Source organism: Myodes glareolus, chromosome 23 (genome assembly GCF_982192425.1).
Source record: "Myodes glareolus chromosome 23, mMyoGla1.1, whole genome shotgun sequence".
Lineage (NCBI taxonomy): Eukaryota > Metazoa > Chordata > Mammalia > Rodentia > Cricetidae > Myodes > Myodes glareolus.
In genome coordinates, this window is record NC_142048.1 from 55,932,933 (window position 1) to 55,958,896 (window position 25,964).

General features: G+C 50.3%; 1 protein-coding gene across 7 annotated transcripts in view; it reads right to left on the reverse strand.

Annotated features, from left to right (window-relative positions):
• The window catches only part of Atp11a (ATPase phospholipid transporting 11A), a 115,529-nt gene that overhangs the window by 4,073 nt on the left and 85,492 nt on the right, over nucleotides 1-25,964 (reverse strand). For 2 of the 7 annotated variants that reach the window (XM_048456210.3, XM_085680637.2), the window contains 13 exons: nucleotides 23,997-24,100; nucleotides 20,890-21,071; nucleotides 19,209-19,460; nucleotides 17,770-17,947; nucleotides 16,408-16,510; nucleotides 16,086-16,231; nucleotides 15,510-15,569; nucleotides 14,405-14,532; nucleotides 13,198-13,333; nucleotides 7,720-7,785; nucleotides 6,839-6,942; nucleotides 5,256-5,421; nucleotides 833-936 (listed from right to left, as the gene is read on the reverse strand). In XM_048456210.3, the coding sequence (XP_048312167.3) occupies nucleotides 844-936; nucleotides 5,256-5,421; nucleotides 6,839-6,942; nucleotides 7,720-7,785; nucleotides 13,198-13,333; nucleotides 14,405-14,532; nucleotides 15,510-15,569; nucleotides 16,086-16,231; nucleotides 16,408-16,510; nucleotides 17,770-17,947; nucleotides 19,209-19,460; nucleotides 20,890-21,071; nucleotides 23,997-24,100 (1,718 nt within the window). In that variant the 3' untranslated portion in view covers nucleotides 833-843. Of the gene's footprint in view, nucleotides 1-826; nucleotides 937-2,752; nucleotides 2,838-5,255; nucleotides 5,422-6,838; nucleotides 6,943-7,719; nucleotides 7,786-13,197; nucleotides 13,334-14,404; nucleotides 14,533-15,509; nucleotides 15,570-16,085; nucleotides 16,232-16,407; nucleotides 16,511-17,769; nucleotides 17,948-19,208; nucleotides 19,461-20,889; nucleotides 21,072-23,996; nucleotides 24,101-25,964 lie in introns of all 7 variants that reach the window. The other 5 variants (XM_048456212.3, XM_085680640.2, XM_048456208.3 and 2 more) reach the window with 3 other exon arrangements.

The following is a 25,964-nucleotide window of genomic DNA, read 5'->3' on the forward strand; positions in this document are numbered from 1 at the left end:
CCAACAGAAGGGCCATCCCACGTGCCAGGGACAACCTAGGAGGGCAGCGGGACAAAGTGCTAAACTCATTGAGCCTCTTCCCTGTGACCACAGGCATGTGTGGTTATCGGTCCCCAGAGATCCCTGACCTAGGGTGCTAGCCATCACCCCAGGAAGACAGGACTCACCTGTGCAGGTTAGTATGTCCTAGCCTGACAGGGACTGGGGTCAGTGTCATGCTGACAACAACAAGCTATCATGCCCCTGACCTACAGGTACCAGACAGCAGTGGCTGGTGCTGCCTCTTACGGAAAGCCACAGCATGCACAAAGAGCAGCGGGCAGCCAGGAGGGCGGGGCGAGAGGCTGCACAGTGCAGATCTCGCTCCTGGTGACAATCCCCGGATCACACTACCTCCAGGTGAGCACGACGACTACAGCTGTGTCTCAGCTGGACACTGGCTGGGCTGTGCCCAGTGCAGCCGTGTGAGACCTTACTTCCAATTCAAGACAGGATTATCCCAAGTAGCCGTTATGTGAAGCTGTGTCTATCACAAGGACAGGAGCCGGCTTCTCAGGCAACAGTGGACATGGCATATTGGTCACATGTCACTTGCATGAGTATACACACACGTGTATAACTTTTTCCTTATGTGCTTAGCTCACTGTCAAGTGTGCCACTTACCTGTGTGTGTCTGTGTGTGTGTGCAAAAATGGTACTTTGTTTTCAGAATGAATCACTCTTATTTTTTAAAAAAAGAAGGGTGGAGGGAACAACACAGCAAAACTCTGGAGGAGGAGCAGACAGTCTGAGAACCACAGCACACCGGCCAGCATGGCAGCCATACCGTTACCTAGCGTTGGGCTAGACACGTCTTGGCTGCGGTAAGAACTCCTTCAGCAGGGGCCTGTCGCTGCTCGAAGTGGCATCGGCTGATGCTTTGAGTCGGGTGCTCTTCTGCAAGGGCGAGGAAAAACACTGAGCTGCTGCCTGCAAGGAGGCCAGCATAGGAGGCCAGGACCTGTGCCCTGGCTACTGCAGATACACTGACTTAGGCCTTCCCCACGCTCTCAACCATGGCAGACCACGAGCTCTGCTTGCAGGGTCTGCACATTATCAGTCATGACGCCATCAAGGTGGCCAGAGCTGGCTCCAGGGGCTGCCTGTCCACAAAGGTGTACAAAGCTTCCTCTAGGGGAACAGATGGCTCTGAACAGGTTCATTCGAAGAAGTCTGCACCCAAGGAAGAAGTGGCAAGGTCAAAGGGCAAGTTGCAGCACCATGGGAGAGAGCCACCAGTTGCAAGGTCCTAACAAGTTCCTGCTCCCAGCAGAGGTTGCGTCCAGAATTGCAAAGCTCTCCATCCTGCCATGAGCACCTGTGTGCCGCCTCCTCTGCAGCCACTGGTATGTGAGCAGTGGTTTCCACACAACCTGCCTGGCAGACAGGACATTCACAGGCCATGTCCTGAAGAATGCTGGCTCCTGGCCTGGCGTGGTGCAGCTTTTAAGCACTTCCCAGTTCTCATTCACCAGCTTTGCAGTGCCGAGGAATGAGGGAGCTTTCAGAGTTGAAGTAATACAAGGCCGGATGGCGGAAGAGCAGGTGGAACTGGCAAGTGTCCAGTAGGAGAAGTAGCCAGAGGATGGCGCTGTTGCCCACACAGGCACAAGGATGGATGGGCAGGCAGGCTGCAAGTGTGTGGACTCAGAGACTGGTGCGAAGACACACACAATGTTATATATACAAGCTTGATATATAACATGCCCAGTGTCCGTCACGCTTGCCTTGTACCAGGAACAGGATGAAAGTGAACCCCAGATGTCTGAAGTCAAATCAGGCCCACTGAGACCTGTGGAAGGACCATGCTGCTGTGCAACAGCAGCGTGTCTGTCTGCTGTGCCTGACGTGCGGTGGCAGGGCCTATGTGGTCTGCTATGATGCCTGGGGGCTCAGTTGGAGCCACAGGAGACAGGACCACAGTGCCACCTCCCCAGCGGCTGGAGTCTACTTCTGTACAGGTCCAAGAAACTCAATGCGTAGGAAGCTTCGTCAACAGGGAACAGTGTTTGCGGCCTGAGTTGGCATATGTAATGTTTTACAAAGTCCTTGTGACATTTTAGTCTTCCTAAAAATCCCCTCCAAAATGTTTTCAAGAGTGTAAACAGTAGCTGGAATGATGTAATGTATTCTAAGGGATCTTATGACATGAAGTTAGAAAAATTTTTGGTTGCCATTGTTTCAAAATGTCTCATCTTGTTAAAAATGGTGTTTAAGGTATATAGATGGTAACAGGTTTTTATTTTGAAAAGTAGAACAGGAATCTGGTAAGTAGAGGCCAGGGGAGTGTGACTCTACCTCACAATGTACTCAAGGGTCTTGAGTAGAACACTCTTTCCTGGTCGGCCTCAGTTTCCACACTAAAGAGTGGGACCCCAGAGGTAGGTATGTTGGGAGAACAGGGCCATGCTAAGGTCACCTTGCTCAAGCTGGACTGTGTGTGTGACCTGCCTGACTGCCAGGTGCTTAGGGGCTGAGCCACCAGCGTCAAGCAATGGTGAAGGCTCCGGACCCCCTAAGGGACAGAGAGAGCGGCTGTGAGCCTCCGCTGAAGGAAGGCAAAGCCTCGCAGGTGGGGCGCTGTCACCGTGTCACCCGACGAGGTAACTGATGAATGACAGGGTCGGAGCACACTGGGTGGCCTCAACACTAAGCTCTTCCCCTCTGGTCCTGTGGCCATCACCCCAGCATGCGAGAAGGCGGAGAGGGTCACCTGTTGGTCAGAAACTCAGACCACTGGCGGTCTGGGAAAGCATAAAGACGGTGGGCTGCTCGACAGAAAGGCACTTGTTCCTGGCCTGCAGGCCGCAGTCCGGAGCCCATGCGCGCAGAGTGTTTGAACAAGTAGTGGTTATTTAGGCAAAGCAGGGGAGGGCCAGGGAGGCAGGAGAGAGAGACAAGAGGTAAGTTGGTTACAGGCAAACATCCTAGCACACAGTAACACCACTGCCCTAGCGTCTGGGCGCTGCCAGGCCAGGACCCCACTGGTCCACTCCTCCTTACCCTGGTCCACACCTGCCTCCTCCTAGCTCTATGCCTCCTGTGCTGCAACTGGGGACAGCTTATAGTAAGACACTTCTGCTAGGCTTCATATCTCCACACAGCAATGGGCTTCTCCACTCCTCCTTCTAAGGCCATTCCAGAAGATTCTTTTTTTGTTTTTCTGTTTTTTCTCTGTGGCTTTGTAGCCTGTCCTGGAACAAGCTCCTGTAGACCAGGCTGGCCTCGAACTCACAGAGATCTGCCTGCCTCTGCCTCCCAAGTGCTGGGATTAAAGGCGTGTGCCACCACCGCCAGGCTTCCAGAAGATTCTTGCAAAGCAGAGTCCCACAGTAGAAGTCACAACCAATAGCACAGCAAATCTCAGGAGTCCTGTAGGGAGGTGCCCTTGCTACCCTGTAGAGCCGAACTCTTTGCTCAAACGCATCAAGTCAAACACCTGACAGTCCATCAACATGTGGGCCTCGGGCAGAATGTGCTTTTGTGACCACAGCTATGCTATAGCCAGGGGACCCAGGAGACATCCTGAGCTGCACCTCTCTCTGGGGTCAGAACTCTATGCACACATGCTGCCATGACCATGTGTCCCTGTGTCCCAAGTGTCAAGACATTGCCTTGAATGTGTGCTCCCACATCCCCATGCACAGGGAGTGGTCATGAGGAGCGCATGAGTGTTCATTCTGTCCTTATACATGGGGCGCTGTCATGAATAGAGCACCTCTGTATGTCAGGCATCCTAAAAACCACACTCATCCAGTGTCCCTGATATTGTGAAGACAATGTCCATGCATCTTTATGACCATGTGACCACTGTGTCTCTGTGCCGGGAAACTGTCTACTGTGACACTGCTGATATCAGGAAAATACATGTCAGCCTTGGAGCTGTACTTCTGAAGAGCAAAGACTCCAGGCTTGTGTGGAAGCCAGTCACTGGACTGCTTTCCCGTTCCTACAGGCTGACTGCTGGCTATGAACAATGAATGCCATTCCCACGGAGGCCAGAGCAGCGGAGCACTGACAGCTCCAGGGCCAACTGCTCTGTGTGTGTGTGTGTGTGTGGATGGGGAGGGTCAGGAAGAAGGTGGTGGTGGTGGGCCTCAGTGGCAGGTGAGTAACCCTTCCTGTTGTCTCTCACTTTGTGAGCTGAGGGGTCCCCAGTCCTAAAATGCCTGGTATCATTTTGTTGATAGGCACTACCTTGGGACTGTTTACCGGGTGAACACGTCCATGCCCATGAACAGAGGCATGGGTAAGAGCTCTAATAGCAGATTATATAACTGTGGCAGGAGGCATAAAGCAGGGAAGAACCAGCGGCACCAAGTCCTGAGAAGGATGACCAAGAAGGTGGGGTTGGTGGGTGGAGCCTTACCAGTCCCCTGGCTTGGGTTATCTGCTTCCCACCCCAAACAAGGCCAGCTGGCTCCACACTAGACTCAGGTTCCACACGTGGGTGGCAGGTAGCCAGGTAATGAGGGACCCCCACCCCCACCGGCTCCTTACTGCCTCTCTCCTGCAGGAACTGTGCAGCTCCATCCCTCTGCACACACAGGCCCTGTGCTGTCAGGCTGCAGTTACCGAGAGGTTGCTGAACATGCAGACCCCACAGCCCAGCCTCATCCAGAGATTAAGACTTTCGTGGGTGAAACTGAAACTCTGTGTCTTGGTGACCGCCAGGCACCCTGGTGGCAGGGTCCTGCTGAGCATTAGCCTGCTGGCCAGTTTGGGAGGGGAAGCAGTGTCCCCGTAACTCCTTCCTCTTGTAAAGGTGACTTTGAGCCAAAATTAAATCCAACACCCTTAAAACTGACATAACCATCTGTTTTCCCCCCTTCGGAGTTAGGGATGAACAATTAGGCTTTGTAACATGCTAAGTAGGTGCCATATCACTGCACAAGAGTCCAGTGTAATTCAATGATTGAAGTAACAATTAATTACATTTTTTGTGGATTTAGAGAAAATAATTTTTTTCTATTATTTTTTATTCTCATTTCTTTTACTTTTCAGTTGGTTGTTCAGGTCTAAAAAAATTAAACATTTTTCATCTCAAAATTTATGTAATAGAACACTTAAAACATATGCCATTGCGGAATTAACTAGAAAGGTGTGGGCTGCTCAGTTTTATGATGCCCAGACCTTCTTTGTGCCATCTCTTAGTAACTTCCCAATCATAAGACAGAGAGAGGAAAGTGGCTGGCCAGGCTAGGCAGTCTCCATACCTGAGTCCTCTCCGTCGCCGTGGGCCACAGCTGCCTGCACAGGACCTTCTTGAGGACATCAGGGAGGAGGCTGACAGTGACAAGCAGTGTGATGCCCAGCCAGGCAGGCCCGCTGGACAGCATGTGTAGGAACACGTAGTACATCCGCTGATAACTGAGGAATGGCCTGGGAGGGGGGAGAGGATGCTGGTGAGACGCTGCCCAGCCAGGAAGGACACTTGCCCAAACTCGCCACTCTCGGGACTCTGTGCATCGGGAAGAAGGAGCTGTAGACTGGCCTCCCACAGGAAACAGGGATGCCGCAGGTCAGCATCTGGGTGTTCTTCACACCAGCAGCAGCATCCCCACAGGCAGTCGGACTGCTGACCAGCAGGCCCAGGGGCCACCAAATGCTTTGAATACATGTCTCCCTTCCAAGGAGACAGAGGAACAGGGGTGGCTGCTGGTATGCCAGTGATGGCTTATTTGACTCCATGCTCCCTGCTTTCTCCCAAGACCTGGGAATTACCTTCCATCTCCTGGCACCATGTACAGCCCAGGGAAAGAGTAAAGCCCCACCTTCAAGGCGACACAGACTGCATTAGACACAAGGTGATGATCAGAATGGAGTATGGGGAGGGGGAAGACGCTCAGGGACAGGGTGCCGGGGCTGTTGGGAAGGTCCCCACTGCTTATACCAACATCTCAGAAAAGAGGGTGCAGCAGTCACGAGATGCACAGGCCCTAGGTCCCGGACCCCACTGTAATCTCCCCTCCCCACCAGACTTAGAGCCTTCTAGGACTTCAGTTCTGGCTTTCTGCTTTTAGGGCAAGGGAGCTAGGGAACACCCAAAGTTGTTCCTGCCTCTGCAGGGCTCTGGGAGCCCTTATAAAGGTCCCCTGGTTGACTGTCAGGCAGAAGGCTAGGATGCTCTTCCTAAAGTTGTTCCTCCTCAGGAGCTATGATGCAGAATGAAGAAACCTTGCTCTGGCCAGGGTTAGGGCAAGGTCAGCTTACCCAGGTGAGGACTGACGTAGACAAACCGTACTCTGTGTGGCTGCCCCTCCCACTACTCTCTAGCCTGGGCACTCAGGTCACAGAGCTTGCCCTCTCCAGGGATTTTGGTCACAGTGCTAAATCAGCTGAAGGGGATACTGTATTCTTCAGTCAGAGTCTCACGTGAGGGTGGGCTGCTAAGGTCCTTTGGGAGTATCATAGCAAAACGGGCCACATACCCTGCCCCACACTGTGTCTGTGTCCTCAAAGAACACAGGTAAGTCTCTATGAATGGCATTTTGAGATGAGGCTGCATGAAACTGGTGCCCACCGCCACAACTGCATCACGACACAGCATGCGACCCTCACTGGGTGCTGAGCAGACTATGCTGTTGCTATGATCTGTGTCTTCCAGACTCCGGAATCAACCGTTTACCCAGGTCACTTGTCTGCTAGAGCTCCAGAACACACTGTGACACTGGGGACACAGAGGTCCCAACAGGAACTTTCACGAAGTGTAGGAGGCCTTAGGTTGTACAGAACCTCTTGGGCCCTCCCCAACAGGGCTGGGGGTGGCTGGGGCCACGTGGGGCTTAAGGGGTCTTACCAGATAATCCCTCCCCAGAGCAGGGAGAAGACGATGTAGAAGAGCAGTGACCCCCAGATGACAAAGTGGTTTATCCAAGTCCAGTAATGCGTGTCCAGCGCGAGCTGCAAGAGAGGAGGTGTCAACAGCGCCATCGCCCAGGCATGTAGAAAGGAGGTCCAGAAAATCACAAAAAACAAGGCAAAACTGAAACACAATGGCAGAATGCCTACAAGAGCTTCCAAGAAAAACCACAGCAACCCAAACCCATGCTTCCACAGGAGGAACAGCTGGGATGGCCAGGTTGTCTCAAGTCACCTGGGACCTGTTTTTTTTTTTTTTTTTTTTTTTTTTGTGTGTGTGTGTGTGTGTGTGTGAGAGAGAGAGAGAGAGAGAGAGAGAGAGAGAGAGAGAGAGAGAGAGAGAGAAAAGCATCTTCCATGATGACATTCTGCTGTCTGAGAAGATAGTTTAAGGAGTTTGTTTGCATACTTTTAAAGACCCAATGTGATGGGTTCAGAGACTTTCATAATGAAGTTCTTCATAGAACCTGACTTGACTTTCCCGATGACCTGAGTTCGATTCCCAGCACCCACATGGCAGTTCACAATCGTCTGTAACTTTAGTCAAGGGCACTAGGCATCCATGTGGCACGCCGACATGCAGATAATACATCCATATACATAAAAAATTTCTATCCTTCTGTAAACACTCAGCTCTTCATTTCCTTTCGGGCAATTCTGGAAGTTCATGGACGAGGCGGTGTCCATTGCTGGGTCCTGGGTATGAGCTGAAGAAGATGGCACGGACACCTAGCATCAGTATGGACCTAGGACTCCATGAGCTCAGGGAGAGCTGCGGGCAGGCTGGCACGGCCGGAGTGTGACCAATCACTGACTTACCTTCAGTGTGACAGTGATCACCATCACGGTGAACACCAGTGTCCCGAAGGTCCAGTTCCCAAACATCTGTGGAGACAAGAGTCCAAGTGAGTGCCTGGTGCCATTCACCTCTCCTCCCTCATCCCGAACACGGACGCTAGAGAGCATGACCCATGGCCTCTGCACCTCTTAGCCCCAAGAGATGGGCACTACAGGTTCCTGAGCGAGAAAAGGCAAGAGCTCAGGTGGGCCTAGGCCAGCACAGTGGCCAAGCCTAACTCGGGAATGACTCAAGTCAGTGCCCTTCTGGCCCCAGTACTGGCCCTACAGGGCACTAGCACATCACTGCGTGGAGTCCTAAGGTCTCAGATTCAGCAGGGAGAGACCTCATGGCTGCAGTCAATACACATGGGGTTTTCTAGATAGAAGCGTTGTCCACTTTACTGCCTAGGTCTGGTCTTGTGTCTCAAGAGCAAACTGAGGGAACCTGCTGCTGGTGACGGAGATGCCCACAGCTGAGGGGCACAGCCGCTAGAACACTGCAGGAGACAGCCAGAGGAGACAGAACACAGAAGTGACAGCATCAGGGAAGGCTTCTCCGTGAAGAGAAGACCTCAGGGCAATGAGGAGGTGGGCAGGCGGCACACACTGGACAGAGGCTGCTCCTCCAACAGTCAGAGCCCTGGTCACAGCTATGGCTGCTAACAACTCATCAATGAGGAGGGAGGACCAGGCGGGTGTGGGCTGCCCTCCTTCTGCTGGAAGGCAAGCAGGACGGCGGGAGGGACAGACATGAGTCACATTTCTCAACCACAGACAGACACGTGTGAGGTCAGTGGCTGCGAGCCCTGTCTCCCAGGAAAGCTGGTCGGCAGAAGCCATCCGCGAGAACGGTTCCCTGCATAACACACGAGGTGGACATGGTGGGGTCTATGAACTGGGCCTCTCAGACAATGCCCCTAGAATGTCCCTCAAGTTTATTTCACAAAGAATCAAAAGGCTGGGAAGACAGCACTTTTGTCTATGCTGTGTTTTCAATAAAAGAAACAATCATACTCTAAGCTAGAGTTTTGTGAAAATTCATGGCCTGCAGGAGTTTTGGGAGTCAGTGGAGAGTTCTAGAGAAACGCCTTCCTCCTTGGGCTTAGAGACCTGTGCCCTATTCTTCAACTTACTAGAGAAATGCCTTCCTCCCTGGGCTTGGAAACAGTACCCATAAAAGCCATCAGACCTGCATGTGGGGCCATATGTGGGGCTTCTAGCCGGGGGCCACTTGGTGACGCCAGAGTGGGCACTGCTGCAACTGGCAGGGAGGAACCAGAGACGCTGTAAGATATGCAGGGCGAGACCCATGGGGTTGGCTTTCAATGCCAATGCATCGTGTGACTGACACAAGAGGGTTACAGCACTCTGCCATGGGCTTTAACTCTAGGGCAGGAGGCTGGCAGCAGCCCACAAGATGGTGGAGAGTGAACAGTTGTTGGTTTGTTTAATGGAAAGCTATAGGTGCTGGCCAAATGGCAACCTGCAGTGAGAGGAGGGGAGGCTTTGCCCCCACAGAGGCTATATTTGGCAGAAAGGAGCCCCACTGCCTCCATCTCAGCTCTTCTGTGCCATCAGCTGGCACAGAATGAATTTAACCACTGTATATGACAGCATGACATGGGTATGGGACATGCAGATGCCAGCAGCACCACACACCAAGCCAAAGGAACTCACAGCTTGCTCTTCCCACACCTGTTACAGGAGGAATGGATGCTCCCCACTGCCAGATATCCCCGGATTTGGTGGATTATTGCAGACCTGGGGGGCCATGGTGGGACACCAGGCCAAGTCCTATAGGACACACAATCATCACCATCACTTTCCCAGGCAGATGAAACATAATAATCTCAAGTGAGAAACTGGAAACTGGACAGGAGCCTATTCCTTGTGCCCATGGCTCCTGGTCAGTGAGTGCCAGCTCACTGGGATGGACAGACGGCCACAGAGCCGTTTCTGTATAACCTTTATTTCCTTGATGGTTCCAGTGGGAGACTTCTGATCACCTGCCAAGTTACTGAGTACCTTCTGGACTAGATCCTCTAAGGATCTATGGGGTGGGGACACCAGCAGCCCCTCGGCCAGATGTCACCTTTACACATGATCCTAAGGTTCCTGCTTCTAACTTCCTCAGAACCTGAAAAGTACACCTCTGTTGATGTCAGATTGATTGACAGTTCCAAAATAAACCAACACTGATGGTCTAACTGGCTCACACCTTAATAATTATACCCCCGCCGATGGCTCATATTTCAACAATACGCCTGAGTGGATGGTAACACCTTTACTGTGTGTCTGACATGGATCTCAACAATATGCCTCCATCTGTGGTCTGGTTGACAGTCTCGGCCCTGAAGGAACACCCTCAGCTAGTACTTCCTATCTACCTGGTGTCTCTTCAGCCTTGTCTCCTCGATTCTTCCTCTGTCCTGAGGATGGGCACTCTCATAAAGAGTGTTCCGGTCACTAAAGCTTTACACCCAAGCCAATTTATATGCAGCAGTATTCCATAAGGTCATGGCCGTGACAGCTCTGCACCCCTCTGGGTCAACTCCACAGCCATTCTGTCAGCTGTATGCTGGGCTCACTCACCACAGTCACTACCATCTCAGCTGTCCTCTAGGGGTGTCCTGACTACTGTCACATTCCAACCTGAATACCAGGCTAGGAACACCCCAGGGGTCAGCGAGAGTTTGGTAATTATTGCCTCCCTAGCATCAAAGAATGAAATACTTATGACTTTTGATGTCAGTGAAAAAAAAAGATCCACAAACAAATTTTAAGAAATTACTCATAATTCTGTAGTTCTTATACCATGTTGGACCTATAAATGTTCCCATGGAGCGCTGAAGACCTTTCCAGAAAGGTCTTTAACAGCAATCAACAGAATAAACTTCTAAACAGAAGAACATGGTAGATGCATCCTGGATCCATGAGGAGCACCATGATCATTAAACCAGACTGTACTCCTGCACTTGAGTTCTGCAAACCTAATGTTCTCACGTCCCCAAACACCAGGGTGGAGGGAACCCAGGCCAAGAAGGGCTATCTAGAGTCCTGGGACCAGGGTGGAGGGAGAGGGTGGTGGGCCTGACAGGAAACCACATCCCTTCCTTGACCTCCCACCTGTGCAGTGGCCTCGGGTATTCCAATCCTGCCATTCCCACCTCACAGACAGGTGTCAGCGTCTACCCTGAATGTGTGTCATGGGGTGTCTGTCTGGTCTCTTATCTCCTCAGTCTGACACACCCCCACCATGCCTGACTCTGAATACACATCCTAAGAATTAGTGTCACCTGTCCTGACTAGCACTGGCTTGGGTCCACCCTGCCAGCCTCCTTTGGGAATTCTGCGTCAAGACATATATCATACATGCTGAATTTCTACCTACAAGTCTGTGTGCAGTGAAGGCGGCCATCAATGCCCTTCTCAGTGGCAGAGTCAGTAGGAGGCTCAGGTGAGTCCCTCTCTACCTGCAACACTTGTTGTCTAGTCCCATTTCTGGTTCTAATGAACACTTTAACAATGGCTAATGGCAGAACTGTGGGGACATTGCATCTTTCCAGCCCACACAAGACCTAATGAGACCAAAAGGATTGTCTGAGGAATGCAAGCAAGGCAACACGGACTCCTGAGCTCCCATGACAGGCAGCAGAGATGCCACTACACGTCAGCTAGCATGGCCTGAAGGAGACACTGCACAGAGTCTCTGGGAGCCTGGGAAGTGAGCACCCTGCTGCATTCCTAAAACCAAGAGTCACTTGAGTCCTTCCCTTGCACTCTGGAGAACGTCTATCATTACTCTGAGACTCCAAGGCAGCGTGGGCTGAGGAGGATGCCACGTGCTGGCTGCCACGTGCTGGCACAGGTCAGGGTCTGGGCTCTGGCTTGCTTCTCATCACCTGAGCTCACACCAGCTTCCAGCCTGTATATCCTCCTTCCTCAACCTCCCATGCCAGCGACCACCAGATGAATGGTGCTTGAGTGGCAAGACGTGGTTTGAGAGTGAAAAGAGAGCTGTGTGCTGGGACCTGAGCATTTAAGAGACACAAGACACGGCGGGAAGCTTCTGAAAGGCTGACTTATAAGGAAATGGTATCTGAGTCAACTAAGACTCAGACAACCACTGTCACCATGCTTATGGGCTGGTGGCTGCAGGCATTGTTTGATTAAAATAAAAGACAACAGTAAGCTACAGAAAATCTTAAAATTCTTAAACCAGTGGAATGAATTTTAGCAAGTCTTCAGGGTCAAATACAGTAAAAGCTGATTTGTGATCTCGTGTGAGAGAATCTTTAGTTAGCAGGCGACAGAAACACATACACAGGTAAACAAACGGCCCACACTGGCCAGACGTGGGCACTTCAACCTCACACTCTGAGGGATCAACACAGGAAGACAACAGGGGGAAAGGGGAGCTGGTTAAACGGCCGACAGTGGCCAGACGTGGGCACTTCAACCTCACACTCTGAGGGATCAACACGGGAAGACAACAGGGGGAGAAGAGGGAGCTTTTCTGTCTGCAAGCTCCCCGAGGGGACGGCTGGGAGGGTTTCTCTGGCGTCAGCTGCAGCGTCTGTTCGAACAGTCACATCAGAACCTGTGATCTTAACCGGGCTCAAGGCCGGGCTCGGCACTTGCATCTGGATCTAAGGTTTACCGGATGCCTCTTGTTCTCCCAGGTAGCACAGGTATGCCACCAAAGCAAGGTCCCCAGCAGGCCTCCTGTCCTTTATTTACAGTGACATGCAGACCTACGGGGTCAGTTTAACAACCCCTTTTCACCGAAGCCTTGACAGAGACCCAGGGAGAAGACACCTTGCAGGGTCAGGGGGCTCTGATGCCAGGAGAGGGCAGGGGTGGCTAATAGCTTTTCTACCAACAAAGCACACAGAAAAAGTCACATTTGAAAATATTTTCAAGAAATATTTTATTTGTAATGCACTCCAAAAACACAGAGAGAACAAACCCACGGTGTCTTACCATGCTTGTGTTGGTGGTCATTATCTGAGGTGGGAAGGGAAGCAAGTGGCAAAAAGAAAAAAAAGCAAGATACGAATAAAACAGACCCCAGAAAGTAGGCAAACAACAGTGCTGTCCATTAGAGAACTACGAGCTACTCACTGTAAGGGGCCATGCTCATACACTGTGGAGCGACACTCACACAACTTAACTCCCATACCAAAGTACGGTGGCTGGATGAAACCACGGAGCCACCGGGATTAGATCACGGTGGGATGCATGTTGTGAACCTGTCAGGAAAACCTCAGGACCGACCTTCCCCTACAGCTGGCGAATGTGACTTGGCCCTTCCTCTAGGTTGCTCCACAGAGCCACACCTCTCTTGTGCTCACCTAACCACAGGCTGAGCTGTTCTCACAAGGCTGCTCTACACAATGACCGCACAGGGTGGGGCTTATTACTAATCAGTGAAACCACAAGGCGTTCAGTACTGACCTGTCCATTGCTGGTCACGGTTGTGTTTTCAAACATGAAATAAGCACCAAAGAAAAATACCAAAGCGTCAAATACGCCGAGAAATGTCCAGTAAATGAACACCCGCCAGCGGAGCAGCGCGTTCTTGGCGATATCTCTGTTTGAGGAAAAGGGTGGGAAAACTGTGACCACTCTGCAGCAGCATCTCTGTCCACCTGTTACTCAACAGCATCAGCCATGATGACGAACATGGCAGCATGCACACGCTCTTCAGTCTCACATCAATGTCCCTACTAGCTTCTGAACACTTCTCCCGTATTCAGCTGTAATGCTGTTAAAGGAAACCTGGGGCGCTCTTGTCTTCTGGATGGAAATAACACACAACAGCGCACACTATCTTACACACTGGTCAGCAGACTGGACGTGGACCTGCTACCAACCCATATGCGTTTCTAGGCCTGTTCACTGCATTGGGGTTTGTCCATAGCATTCCCTCTGTGTACATGTCTGAAACAGCGTGCATGTATGCATCCATGCGTGTGCATGTGCACACACACACACACTCACGTGTGCACAATTCCTCAAGTTTCAAGGTCTCATAAATGACTAAACAATGTAATAAAGGTCTCCAAAGCCTGTGACATGGGGTCCTGTGAACTGGACAGGGGAAGGTTGTCTGATGTTAATGTGGTTTCTGAAACTACATATGTGAAGAGACCTCACAGAAGTAAGCACACATGTATGTGTATAAACATGAGTAAGACAAAAGGTCCTGGGAAACCTGAATGAGGTAGGTGAAGGTGACAATGTAGCCACTGGCTGGCTGCTGCACTGCAGTATCCAATTCTTTATTACCAGGAGAAACTGGACAAGAATCTCCCTGTTACGTGTTAGGAAGGAAAAAGACTACAAAGAAACACTGTAACTGTCAGAAAATCTGGGCAGTTCTGGAATGGTATAAAAGTTATTGCATTAATACTAAGAAATGAATTCACAGGGGGCTGACAGATGAAGGTTCCATTCCTAGCTTTCCTGCCTCTACCAAGCAGTGGGATGCAGAAAGGTTCACGTGCATTCAAGCCTAGTGCAGACCCCATTTGTTTAGACACCATCCAGAGGAAGCAAGTGCACCCTAGCTTTGAAAAAAATGGCAGCAGGAGCCGGTTGGCAGCTTCTGCACTGTTTCCCATCCCCTGGGCTCACACCTGTCCAGGGCAGAGGCACATACCTGTAGAGGGATGGGTCTCTCTTGAGCACGTCAATGCCCACGTGCTGCTCCATGAGGCTGTACAGGAGAATCGGGAGGGAGGTGAAGCTGATGTTGTAGAGAGTCAGATACGCAGTATCGTACAAAGTCTGCGAGAAGGAGAAGCGAGCTGAGTGGGGCTGCAAGACGACTTCGACAGAGTGATGTCATGATTTAGTATAGTACTGTGTGCAGGTACACGCAAATGCATGTGTGTGGAGAAGACAGGGGTCAGCGTCAGGTAACCTGGCACTCACTGACTCAACTAGAGCGGTTAGCACCTGTCCTGCCTCTATCTCCTCACCACTGGCTTATGCTGCTATACGCAGCTTGATATAGGTGCTGGGGATTTGAACTCAGGTCCTCATGTTTGTACAGCAAGAACTTTACCAATTGAACCATGCCCCTAGGACCTGAGTAAAAAGCTTAAAATATAGAAAGTGCACCTAAAATGCGTAGTAGCCATTATTCTATAGAGACAGACAACAGGGACGGATTTCAAATTTCATGAAGTAAATTCATCAGGTTTAAAATCGTCAGGTCCAGGCAGAGCTTGGACCCCCAAAATTCACACTTCTGTTTACTTTTACATTTTCTAGCTTCAATTATCCTGACCCTGGTGGCTCCAGATATTAGCTATTGGCCACGGTCCTCCTGAGCACATGGTGCAGTGTGTGGGGACAGAAAAGTGTCTGCCCAGGCCGCACCTGTTTCATCCTATATACTTAAATGTCTCAGACTCCAAGATGACCCCCACGTCCATGAAGGTTCAGGTGTGGGTTGTACCTTCCAATGTCATCATACAGTCCAACCCAGAGCCCATCAGCTATGTTATTAGAGGCCTGTGTTTAGGAACATGTCAGCCTCATGACATCCGGTCTGGGGATGGCAACTCCTCAGCTCCATGGCCTGCCCTTTCCCCTTTGTCTGTTCACAGGCCCTGGCGGAGACAGGATGGGTGCATCTGGGCCCTAGAGATCTCCACAGGGATCTGTCTGCATCCTGAAGAGGGTCTCCCCACTACGGCCACCCACTGGAAAGGAAGACAAGGTTTTGATGAACTTCCGACTTACGATCTCAGACTGACCTGCTGTGAAAATCCGCAGAAGAACTGGTACAAAAACTGAGGGAAAATGAAGCAGACATTCTGAAAGGCAAGAAGTGAGCATTATTAGTTCAAGGGCGTTCTGCAGAGACTCCCGGGCTTGCCTAGGGCTCACTAGCCATCAGTGACACACTGTTTCACATGGGGGAGCATGACAAGTGGGTCCAGTATCTTACAAGACAGCTGAGTGGATTTTGGAAATGCTTCTCTTCCCTGTGTGGCAAATGAAATGTACACATTTGTAGTGTGGCCCTGGTGATCACAGGCAGCAGAAGGGAGACACACAAGAGGGAAGGAAGGCAGTGGTGACAGAGAGGTCAGCAGCAAGGACCTGCCTGCACTGAGAGAACTGTTCAAAGGAACAAGACTTGTGGCCTCAAACGTCACACAACTCATCCTTCTGGCTCTGTTAAAGTTTGAGGAGGCTCAAGAAGTGTCAGGAATCCTGTTACAGGAGTAACCTACTTTCCGATGATCACTTATTCGCGCAGATATATGACCGGAAGCATTAAGTCACCAACGCAGGTCTCATGCGCTGAAACTGAGAGGACTCCCTACCTTGTAAAAGAAGTACTGCACAAGTTCTGATATCCTGATGTAATACAAGTGCCCATGGACAAGAAGCATCTTCTTCAAGTGCTTAAACCTGGGTATTGCGTAGTCACTGTTCCTTGCAGCTTGGCGACCCTCCTTCCCAATGACGCCTAGAATGGAGGGTGCATATACTGGTGACCAGAGCCAGCTAAACCCAGGTGACCACTGCCTGGTATCCCCTTGCAAAATCACAAGTCACAGGTGGATTCCCTAGTCCCTCTGCACGACAGGGTACAGCCTGTGTCTACCAAAAGCGCAGATCCCAACTACAGCAGCAACGGCTTACCTATGCCCACGTGGGCCTCCAGGATCATGCTGACATCATTGGCACCATCACCAATTGCTAAGGTGATAGGGTGCTCCTTTGAAAATTTGATTAACTTAACAATCTGGAAAAGAAAGAAACATAGAGTTTATCTTCTCTGTTTGGATTTCGTTAGGGTTTTATTAACTGGGCAGAACCAACTGAGACACAGAGCTGGTGTAGGTCAGAGGGAAACTGAACTCACAGCTCCTTTCTAGAGCTCTCAGACTATTTCCTCTACAGAGGGTCAAATCATCTCATAGACCCTAAGATGTGATCGATGACAATGGCTTCACAAAAGCAGGAAGACAAAATTAGAGTGATGCGCAGGTATCGGAAAAGCCTGGGGCCAATGCAGCCTGCACGAAGGGGCTGCAATTCCACATCACTTGGTATCAAACCATGTTTAAGAAGCTGTTTCTAATGCTATTTTAATTTTTAAACCCATAATGCATAAAAATCAAATATGTCAACTTAATGTAATAAGCACCTTTTGTGATTTCTCTTTCTTAATTTCCAAGTCTATTTCTTTATAGACCTCCCCCCATGCACTGTGCTTCAGTACAATGCACTTCCCCCACGCACCATGCTTAAGTACAATGCATTAGGATGAGACAGAGAATTCTCATTTCAAGACAAGAAATGTAAGTAAGTATACGTGCATTTGTATACATCAATTGGGAACCCAAAATAGCACTGGGAATCCCAGGCTGCGATCAGAGAAACAATTACATGGAGTCAAGCACAGAAGAGGGTACCAAAAAAAGAGCCACTGCCTGTCTTCTCTGAGAAGTGCCCAGGACAGAGGTTAATTGGAGAACTGAGCTTGCATTCAAAAGAGCACCTCCCTGAACCTGGCTCTCTGTATGTTCTCGACCTTTATAGCTGTGTCACCTGAGAGGACCCAATCTCCTATTGCCCAGTTTAAGGAGGTACCTCAAGCATACTACAGTGAAGCCAGGTCTCATTCAGGCGTTTGGACACTGGCCATGTTTGTGGATGCATCCCACAACACATTTGATGTATTTCAAAAGATAATTTGGGCATGTTCCCACAAGAACAGAAGAGTGCAGAGGACTTGTCTGGAGTTGGAAGGAGGAAAATCAAATCCTGGCTCCCACGGGCATGCAGAAGGTGCTCCGTGAACGCAAGTACCCTTCCCCATGCCCTTGGGGTAGACTCCCAAGGCACTACAGCATCTCTCTGGGGAGGGGCATCCATGCCTGACCCTCAAGGAGAATCTGAGACTCAGGTCTGACATTTCTATGCTCCCACTAAGTGTTTGGCTATCAGGGACAGTGAGACCAAGGAAAGACGGAGAAAGCATGCAGGCCAGTTCATGACCTGCGCCTTCTGCAAGGGGGCCATCCGGCAGCACAGCACGGCACTGCAGTTCCTGCAGATCTCCAGGAAGAGTTCTCTGTAGTTGCCCGAGGAGCTCCCATCCTCCCGGGGCTTCATTATCAAGGACAGCGCAGCTCCGTCGATGATTAAACCATAGTCATGCATATCTGTCGAAAGTCTGTTAGAGCACAGAGGAGGGAAGGTCACTCAGTCACCGCCCGACAGTTTAGGACACCATACCCGGGGCATCTGCATGGTTCCTAGTTCTCCCTCAATCATGCCGATCTTTGCGGAACTGGGGCTACCTCTGTGACTCCACTGTGAAATCACAGTCAAATGAAAATCCTTGTGGCAGCAGCCACAGCTTCCTGAGAGAGTGTGTGTAAGTCTCACACTGAGACACCACAAGGTGGGCTTGGAAGGGCAGATCTTCAAGTCTGGTTTCCATGCCAGCTTCCCTCTACCTGTATGGCTAAGACCTCCTAGGCTTCCTGCCCTGGTGACTTCGCTGTTAGGACACGGTCAAAGCTTCCCTTTGCTAGGTTATAAAGATTTATTTATTTATTTATTTTATCATTTTAAAGTATGTATAATCTGTATGTAGGTGTGGGCACACGTCTGCTGAGAGCAGCGGAGTCTGACCTCCCAGGAGCTGAAGTTGCAGGCAGTGGGAAGCCACCTGGTATTGGTGCTGGGAACTAAACTTGGGCCCTCTGGAAGAGCGGTGCACGCTCTTAACTACTGAGCTATCTCTCCAGGCCCCTTTGCTAGGCCTTCGAGAGACAAAAACATCCACAATCCTGAAGTTCTGCAGAACAAGATAGGGAAATAACTTTGTGCTTTTCTGAAAACAATCTAAAATCTACACACACCAAGAGAGCTGGCTTGTCCTGCCAAATACATATGTCTCTTGATAGTTCAGTAAGGGTGTGTGTTCTAAGCCTGACTGCCTAAGTTTAACCCCCAGAACCTAATGGTGGAAGAAGAGAACTTCTCCTCTAATCTCCAATGTTGGCTGTGGCACACGCATGTGGACACCCACACAGATAAAAACATAAAATAATGACTCATCAGAATCAAATGAGACTACCTTCAGATGACTCACCCAACCCTGGCAAGGGAGGCCCTGTGAAACGTGTGAATAAACTGGTAGACACTCTTGGGAAGACCCAACCACCTTCTGGCTTCTCTGGCAGCATCCCAAGGCACCCACGAGGGACCCATGAGGCGCAACAGCAGATGAAAATTTTACCACTGAAAACATCTTTCTACATTCTCCACCTATCGGCTTGAAATTGTCTGCCCAGGCACATCCAGCTGTGGAAAGGCTTCCGTGCCACTCAAAGCCTCTAGGTGACCCAGAAGACTGTGGGCACACAGAGGTGCAGGACCCCATGAGGTGGGACTGGTTTGCAGAGGCGGTGCGGGGAGCCGCCTACCCCGAGAAGGAGTCTCTGGTCATGCTTCCGCTGCAGCGCAGGACTGTCTTGCTCAGCTCGAAGAGGACATCGTGCAGGCTCTGCTCCTCCAGCCTCTTGGTGGTCAGCTCCAGCAGCTGTGTGCTCCTGCGGAACAGCTTGCAGGCATAGCAGGTGGCTGAGGCCGTCTCCATCTTGTCTCCAGTGAGCACCCAGACCTTGATGCCCGCCTTCTGCAGGGCTTCGATTGTGTCCGCGGCTTTCTCCTGGAGCCTGGGAAAAGTAGAACCCAGACTGTGGGCTCAGGAGCCAAGGCCGCCAAAGAAAGAACTTCAAGAAACACGAAGCCATCAAAACATTCAGCTCTATGGAACAGCGCGCGCGCGGGGCTGAGGGTCTCTGCAAAGGCCCCGAACCTGCTCCCCGAGAGCACACCTTGCAGTGATGTGCACGAGGCTCTACCAAACATACATGGATAAGCTAAGGGGGCTGTCCTGTGCCGTGTCCTCTCCCTGAGCCTAACATTTGTCCACAATCAGCATCATTCCACTTAGTAGAATCATTAAAACCAGAAACAAAATGGAAAATGGAACTCGGAAATATGGTATTATCTTTCCTTTTGGCACCATGTGTTCTAATATTGTTTCTTATCAAACTGGAGTCCAGACTCTATTGGAGTCCAGTTCAGAGGCTGGTGATAATACTAGTGGCCCCACAGCTCGCTAACGTTCATTGCTGGCTCAGCATGCGCCAGCACTGTGTGAAATCTGGTATGACCTTTCACCTCTACATAACCCTGCAAAGTCATCGAGTCCCAGGGAGGAAGTGCCTGGCCCGAAGTGTGAAGACGCCATCATTACAGACGCACAAATGAGGACAGCTGCCTCCAATCTTGTAACTTTTCTGAACAACAATAGGGAACCCGAGGTCTAGAGTGGTAAGGGTGCTGACTTTGGGTTTTAAAGAAGAACCACCATCACTTCAACGGGACATCATATCTGTAATCCCAGGTGGACACATGTTCTGTCACCTGGGCTACACAGCGAAGCCCCGTCTAGAAGAGAAAATTGTTTTACTGTCACCGATCCCTGTGCTCCTGAGTGTCAATCCTCCATGTTCCGTGGCCTAACTCCAGCCATGTCAGCTGCCCACAAGGGCTTCATGCACATCCACTCAGAATCCCCTCCCTAGAGCAGCCTCCCTTTCTGCATCACCACCCTCAGGCCATGGCAAGGGCTCCTCGGCTCTCACCCTGTAACTGAGAACTCAGAAGCACTCTCACATTTCACCAGCTATAACTACGTCATTCCGTTAACTTTCTTCAACAAAGACAAATATGTCCAAGATATTAATCTAAAAAGTCAAGCTGTGTTCAGAAGAGCCAGCAGCAACTTCCTACAATTAGAAAAATTACTACTAATTCCTTTCTAAGGCAAGAAGAGAAACTGGATCCTCCATGTGTAACAGGATGTGAAGATGTCACTTTCACTATCTGGAAGAAAGTGCCTTTTCAGGGACCTTATGTGTGGCCAGTATCATATCGCCCAGCTCTGGTTTTCTGGGTTGTCACTCTACATGAAGGGAAACAGGTGAAGCTGTCCTCAGGAAAAACACACTGGCACTGGACGTGTGTGCCATCTGCCCACCCCACTCTCACGGTCTCTCCCATCGGTTGCTGAACAGACACATGTGGCAGCCTTACCGGTCCTCGACAGCTGTAGCACCAAGCAGAATCAGGTCCTTCTCGATCTGCTCGTAGGCTTCTGCTAACTTCTTCTCCCGATCTTGAAGCGCCACCTTGGCGGTCTGCAGCAGTCTGCAAACATCCTCATATACTTCTGGCTCAAGCCGCTTGTAGGCAACACACAGGGTCCGCAGACCCTCCTGCCGGAACAGTCAGTGTTTAACGTGAATCCACCACTGCCTGCTGAATGTATTCTCAGGCCTTCCTCATACCCATCTCTGAAGAGAGTGAGTCATAACCCAGCCAGCCTTAAGGAATTACTGAATTACATTAAATATGGACAATCATGTGCATTTTAGAACTGTAACCTACGATACCTCTACTAGGCCATTACACCAGAACACAGACTTTTTCCCTTCATGTAAACAAACAGAGTTCATTTGTGTTTTGGGGAGATAACTTGTAATGTTGTGGCAATGGTTTATCCAAAGCTGGGAGCTTGTCAGAATTCAACCATAGTGAATACCAAGGAAGACTGCAAGTTTATTCAGCCACATGCTGGGTACATGGGAAACTAAAACAGGCCTCAAGGATGAGGGGTTCTGACACGCGTGAAGAAGGTGCTATCAAGGCCATGTGACCTGCCACTACGCACACCAAACCGTCCTGGATGATGGCTCCTGGTGTGGCTCCCTTGGGTGTCTCTTGCTCTTTCACCTTAACTCCAGGTACAACAGTGTGACACTCACAGGCTTCCTCAACACGCAGCACTGCAAATACTGCATTTTAGACTTTTAAGAACATTTCCTGCTATGTGTTGTCCACTTCTCACAGCTCTTTAGCCCTCCTAACCTGTGTGAAGGACAGGCCCCACTGTCAACAGTTCTCCTAACCCTCACGAGGGAAGGAAGGACATGGGCAAACACTGTGCTTCATCCACAAGTCTGAAGAGTCACCAGACAAGGAGGTCTCTAAAGACAAAATGTAGAACTGTCCGGGAGGGAGGGTGTTGTGAGCGGTGAAAGAATGGGCCTCTGCTTGTGAAGGCAGAAAGGGCCTTTCCCAAAGCCTCTGGCTAAGCATGACAAAAGTCCTGCGTGAAACACTACCAAGCTATGGAAACACAGTCACGCCCGGAGACCTCTGTAGCGCCCCTTATAAACACACATGAAGTGATCCTCAACAGCAACCAGCAAACTGCATCCAACAACACGAAAGGACTGCGAGCCACGGCTGAACATGACTCATCCTAGACGCCAGACTGATCCAGCCTAGGAAATGGGCTAACGTAACACATGGTGTGGCCAGGATGAAGCCCCACATGATGACTGAACTGATGCAGAGGAAATACGTGAAAACTGTAGGAGCCACACAGAGCTGTCCTCACGTGGTGCCCGAGAACGGCTCCAAGGCGAGGAGAGGGCAGGGAGTCTCCCGCCTTCTCACTTCTGCCGAACACAACTCAGGACCACAAATTCCATCAGAGCAATTCGGTAAGGGAGAGGGCACCCAAATCCGAAAGAATGCCTTTCTAAAGACCGCACATGCAGCTCCTGTAGTCAGAAAACCATAAAGAACGTACACCTCCTCTCATGAAATCCCAGAGCTACTGCATGAATGCTGTGATCAGCACAGGTATGTCAGCTGCACCTCACACGCTCCCAACAGCTCAACTGTGACATCAGCACAGACGTGCAGGCTGCACCTCACACGCTCCCAACAGCTCAACTGTGACATCAGCACAGACGTGCAGGCTGCACCTCACACGCTCCCAACACTCACCTTGGGAAGGAGATTAAGAACGCATTCTACCCACAATTATATCAGAAAGAAAACATTCATGAGTGTGCTACTCTGAAAACTGCACAACACTGAAAATCACAGAAGAGCAAATAACAGAAACATGTCTTTTTCCATGGAGTGGAAGATTTCATGTTGTTTAGATGACAATGCTACTCAAAGCCATTTGGAGTCTTATGATTCTATGGAACTCCCGATGGCGATCTCTGCAGGAACTCATAGGGAATTCCAGGGTATTCAGCGAGCATAAGTAGGTGCTGAGTTTGAATGATTTCCAAATGACTGTACCAGCAGGATGGGTTGCTCAGCAAGAAAAGGACGCTGTGCTGCACACACACACACACACACTCACACACACACAGACACACACACACACAGACACACACAGACACAGACACACAGACACAGACACACAGACACAGACACACACACACACAGACACACACACACACAGATACAGACAGACACAGACACACACAGACACAGTCACACACACACTCAGACACACACACACACACACACACACACACACACACACACACACACGTGGGTGAACTGTGATGCCACTGGTAAGACCACTCCAGAAGGTAAGGGCTCACATACAGTGATGGCAAACAGTGGGGGCTGATGGGAGCTGACAGGGAGGGGAATACAAAGGTCTGGAGGACACTGTGTGGCAAGGCTTTTGCAAGTGTAAATCAAAAGCTACCCACTTTTATCTTTAATATGAACACACTAATATATCAACTATAGCTCAATAAAGTCTTTTAAAAAGATGTACTTTAAACACAATTAACTACTTCCCTTAAGGAAAATGATTCTCAGGTGGGGAGAACCATCCAGAACAATGTAGTATGCACTATGTCAGTGTGCTCATTAACACAAAGTGAGTCTTTAGTGATGTTCCTGGAGGTGACCGTTGGCAGAAGGCATCAGAATCCCCAATGTGCCCACTTGAAATTAAAATGAACACCAGGGCTTCAAGAACTTTATCCTAATAAGTTCAATGAAGCCAGCACATGCCTTCTGCAGCACCACATGGGGACTTTCTCTGGGGGGATGTGACCGAGCTGTATCTGAATGTCTGTCTAGTGCAGCCTCTGCAGACTGCAGCAGAGAGCCATCTAATCGCAGGCATGGGGTCTCTCTGGCTCCTCAGTCCTGGGAGGAGCAGCTGAGAGGATGTGAGCTGTCTCTGCAGGAGGATGACTTCTCGTTATCGGTTGGCTGCAGACAGCAAAGCGAAGCGACCTCTAGCATAGAAAGCAACAGGGCTGAGTGATGAGTGCAGGAGCGAGCGGGGCTGGAACGGGGCAGCATCTTACCACTGCATTGCGCTCGACTCTGGACCGGACCTGGTCCACTTTGCCTTCTATGATCCGGGGAAAAATTGAAGAATCTGCTCCTTTGCAAAACAAGTAAATTTCTCCTGGAAGATGAGGGAGAAAACAATGTTGAATTTAATTACTACACAGGAAGACACATTTACTTTTCAGCTTGTTATTACTGAGAACAAACGACACCAGAGCAGAGACCATTTCAAAGTACATCTTAAAGACCAGTTAACACATTAAGATCTGAAGGAGGTGCAATCCATAAAATACGTCAGGGCCCCATTTTATTCCTATGGCCCACCGGTCTTAAGACAGCCAGGAGCCATGAACAATGAGGGCTCTCGGTGCTCATACTTCCCGTATGAGGAGCAAATACTTCCTGGGTCAGGGGTTGGGTAGGCAGGGTGAGCATAACAGAGCAAAGGGTATGCTCCTGGCCCAAAAGGAGTGTTCAAAACTCCATGAAATGCCAGAAGTGAGTGCATAACTCTTCCCAAAGCGAGTCTTTCATGGACAGGCCATCCTTTGTATCACGAAGCTTCATGGGAAACTCTATCTTCCACATCCCTAGCCTTGTCCTCAGAGCTCTGAGCACCTTCGTTGGCTTGCATGTTCCTTTTCTCAATAGGAAAGAAATTTCTCCTTCCAGGTATCAGACACTAACAGACATCAAAGAAGCAGCCATGATGCAGAGAAACCAGCTCTGATGACACCTGCTCAGTTCAATTGCTCTGCAATAAAGTCTCAGCCCTACCCTCATCTGCCTACTCTGTGAAACACTGTCTCAGCCCGACCCTCATCTGCCTACTCTGTGAAACACTGTCTCAGCCCGACCCTCATCTGCCTACTCTGTGAAACACTGTCTCAGCCCTACCCTCATCTACCTACTCTGTGAAACACTGTCTCAGCCCGACCCTCATCTGCCTACTCTGTGAAACACTGTCTCAGCCCGACCCTCATCTGCCTACTCTGTGAAACACTGTCTCAGCCCGACCCTCATCTGCCTACTCTGTGAAACACTGTCTCAGCCCGACCCTCATCTGCCTACTCTGTGAAACACTGTCTCAGCCCGACCCTCAGCTGCCTACTCTGTGAAACACTGTCTCAGCCCGACCCTCATCTGCCTACTCTGTGAAACACTGTCTCTGACCCGACCCTCATCTACCTACTCTGTGAAACACTGTCTCTGACCCGACCCTCATCTACCTACTCTGTGAAACACTGTCTCTGACCCGACCCTCATCTACCTACTCTGTGAAACACTGTCTCAGCCCTACCCTCAGCTGCCTACTCTGTGAAACACTGTCTCTGACCCGACCCTCAGCTGCCTACTCTGTGAAACACTGTCTCAGCCCGACCCTCATCTGCCTACTCTGTGAAACACTGTCTCTGACCCGACCCGACCCTCATCTGCCTACTCTGTGAAACACTGTCTCAGCCCCGACCCTCGGCTGCCTACTCTGTGAAACTCTGTCTCAGGTCCTATTCAGTCACCCTGCTCAGCAATAATGCATCTCAGGCATGCAGTGCTATGCTGAATAGAGCATTTGGGTGTTAACTATAGAAACATCACAGGAAGTCAGTTATGGTGGTGCAAACCTTTAAATCCCACCAGGCAGAGACAGGCAGGTCCCTAAGTTTGAGGCCAGTCTTATCTACAGAGTTCTAGGACAGCCTGGGCTATACAGAGAAACCCTGTCTTAAAAACCACCTCCACCACAACCATCACCACTACCAACAACAACAATTTAAAAAAAGAAAGAAAGAAAAAGAAATACCACTGTGCATCCCAGTGGCATCAGGCTACAGAAGGGACATGGCAGGGTTTATGTTCCCAGGAAGGTGGGATGCCCAGATTCCTTGTAGGACAGGCTCTTATGGCCCTAACACTGAGGGTGATTGGAAGTATGTAGAGAGAAAACCCAGAGGGCCCAAGAGGCTGGTGGTGACTGGTTTCAT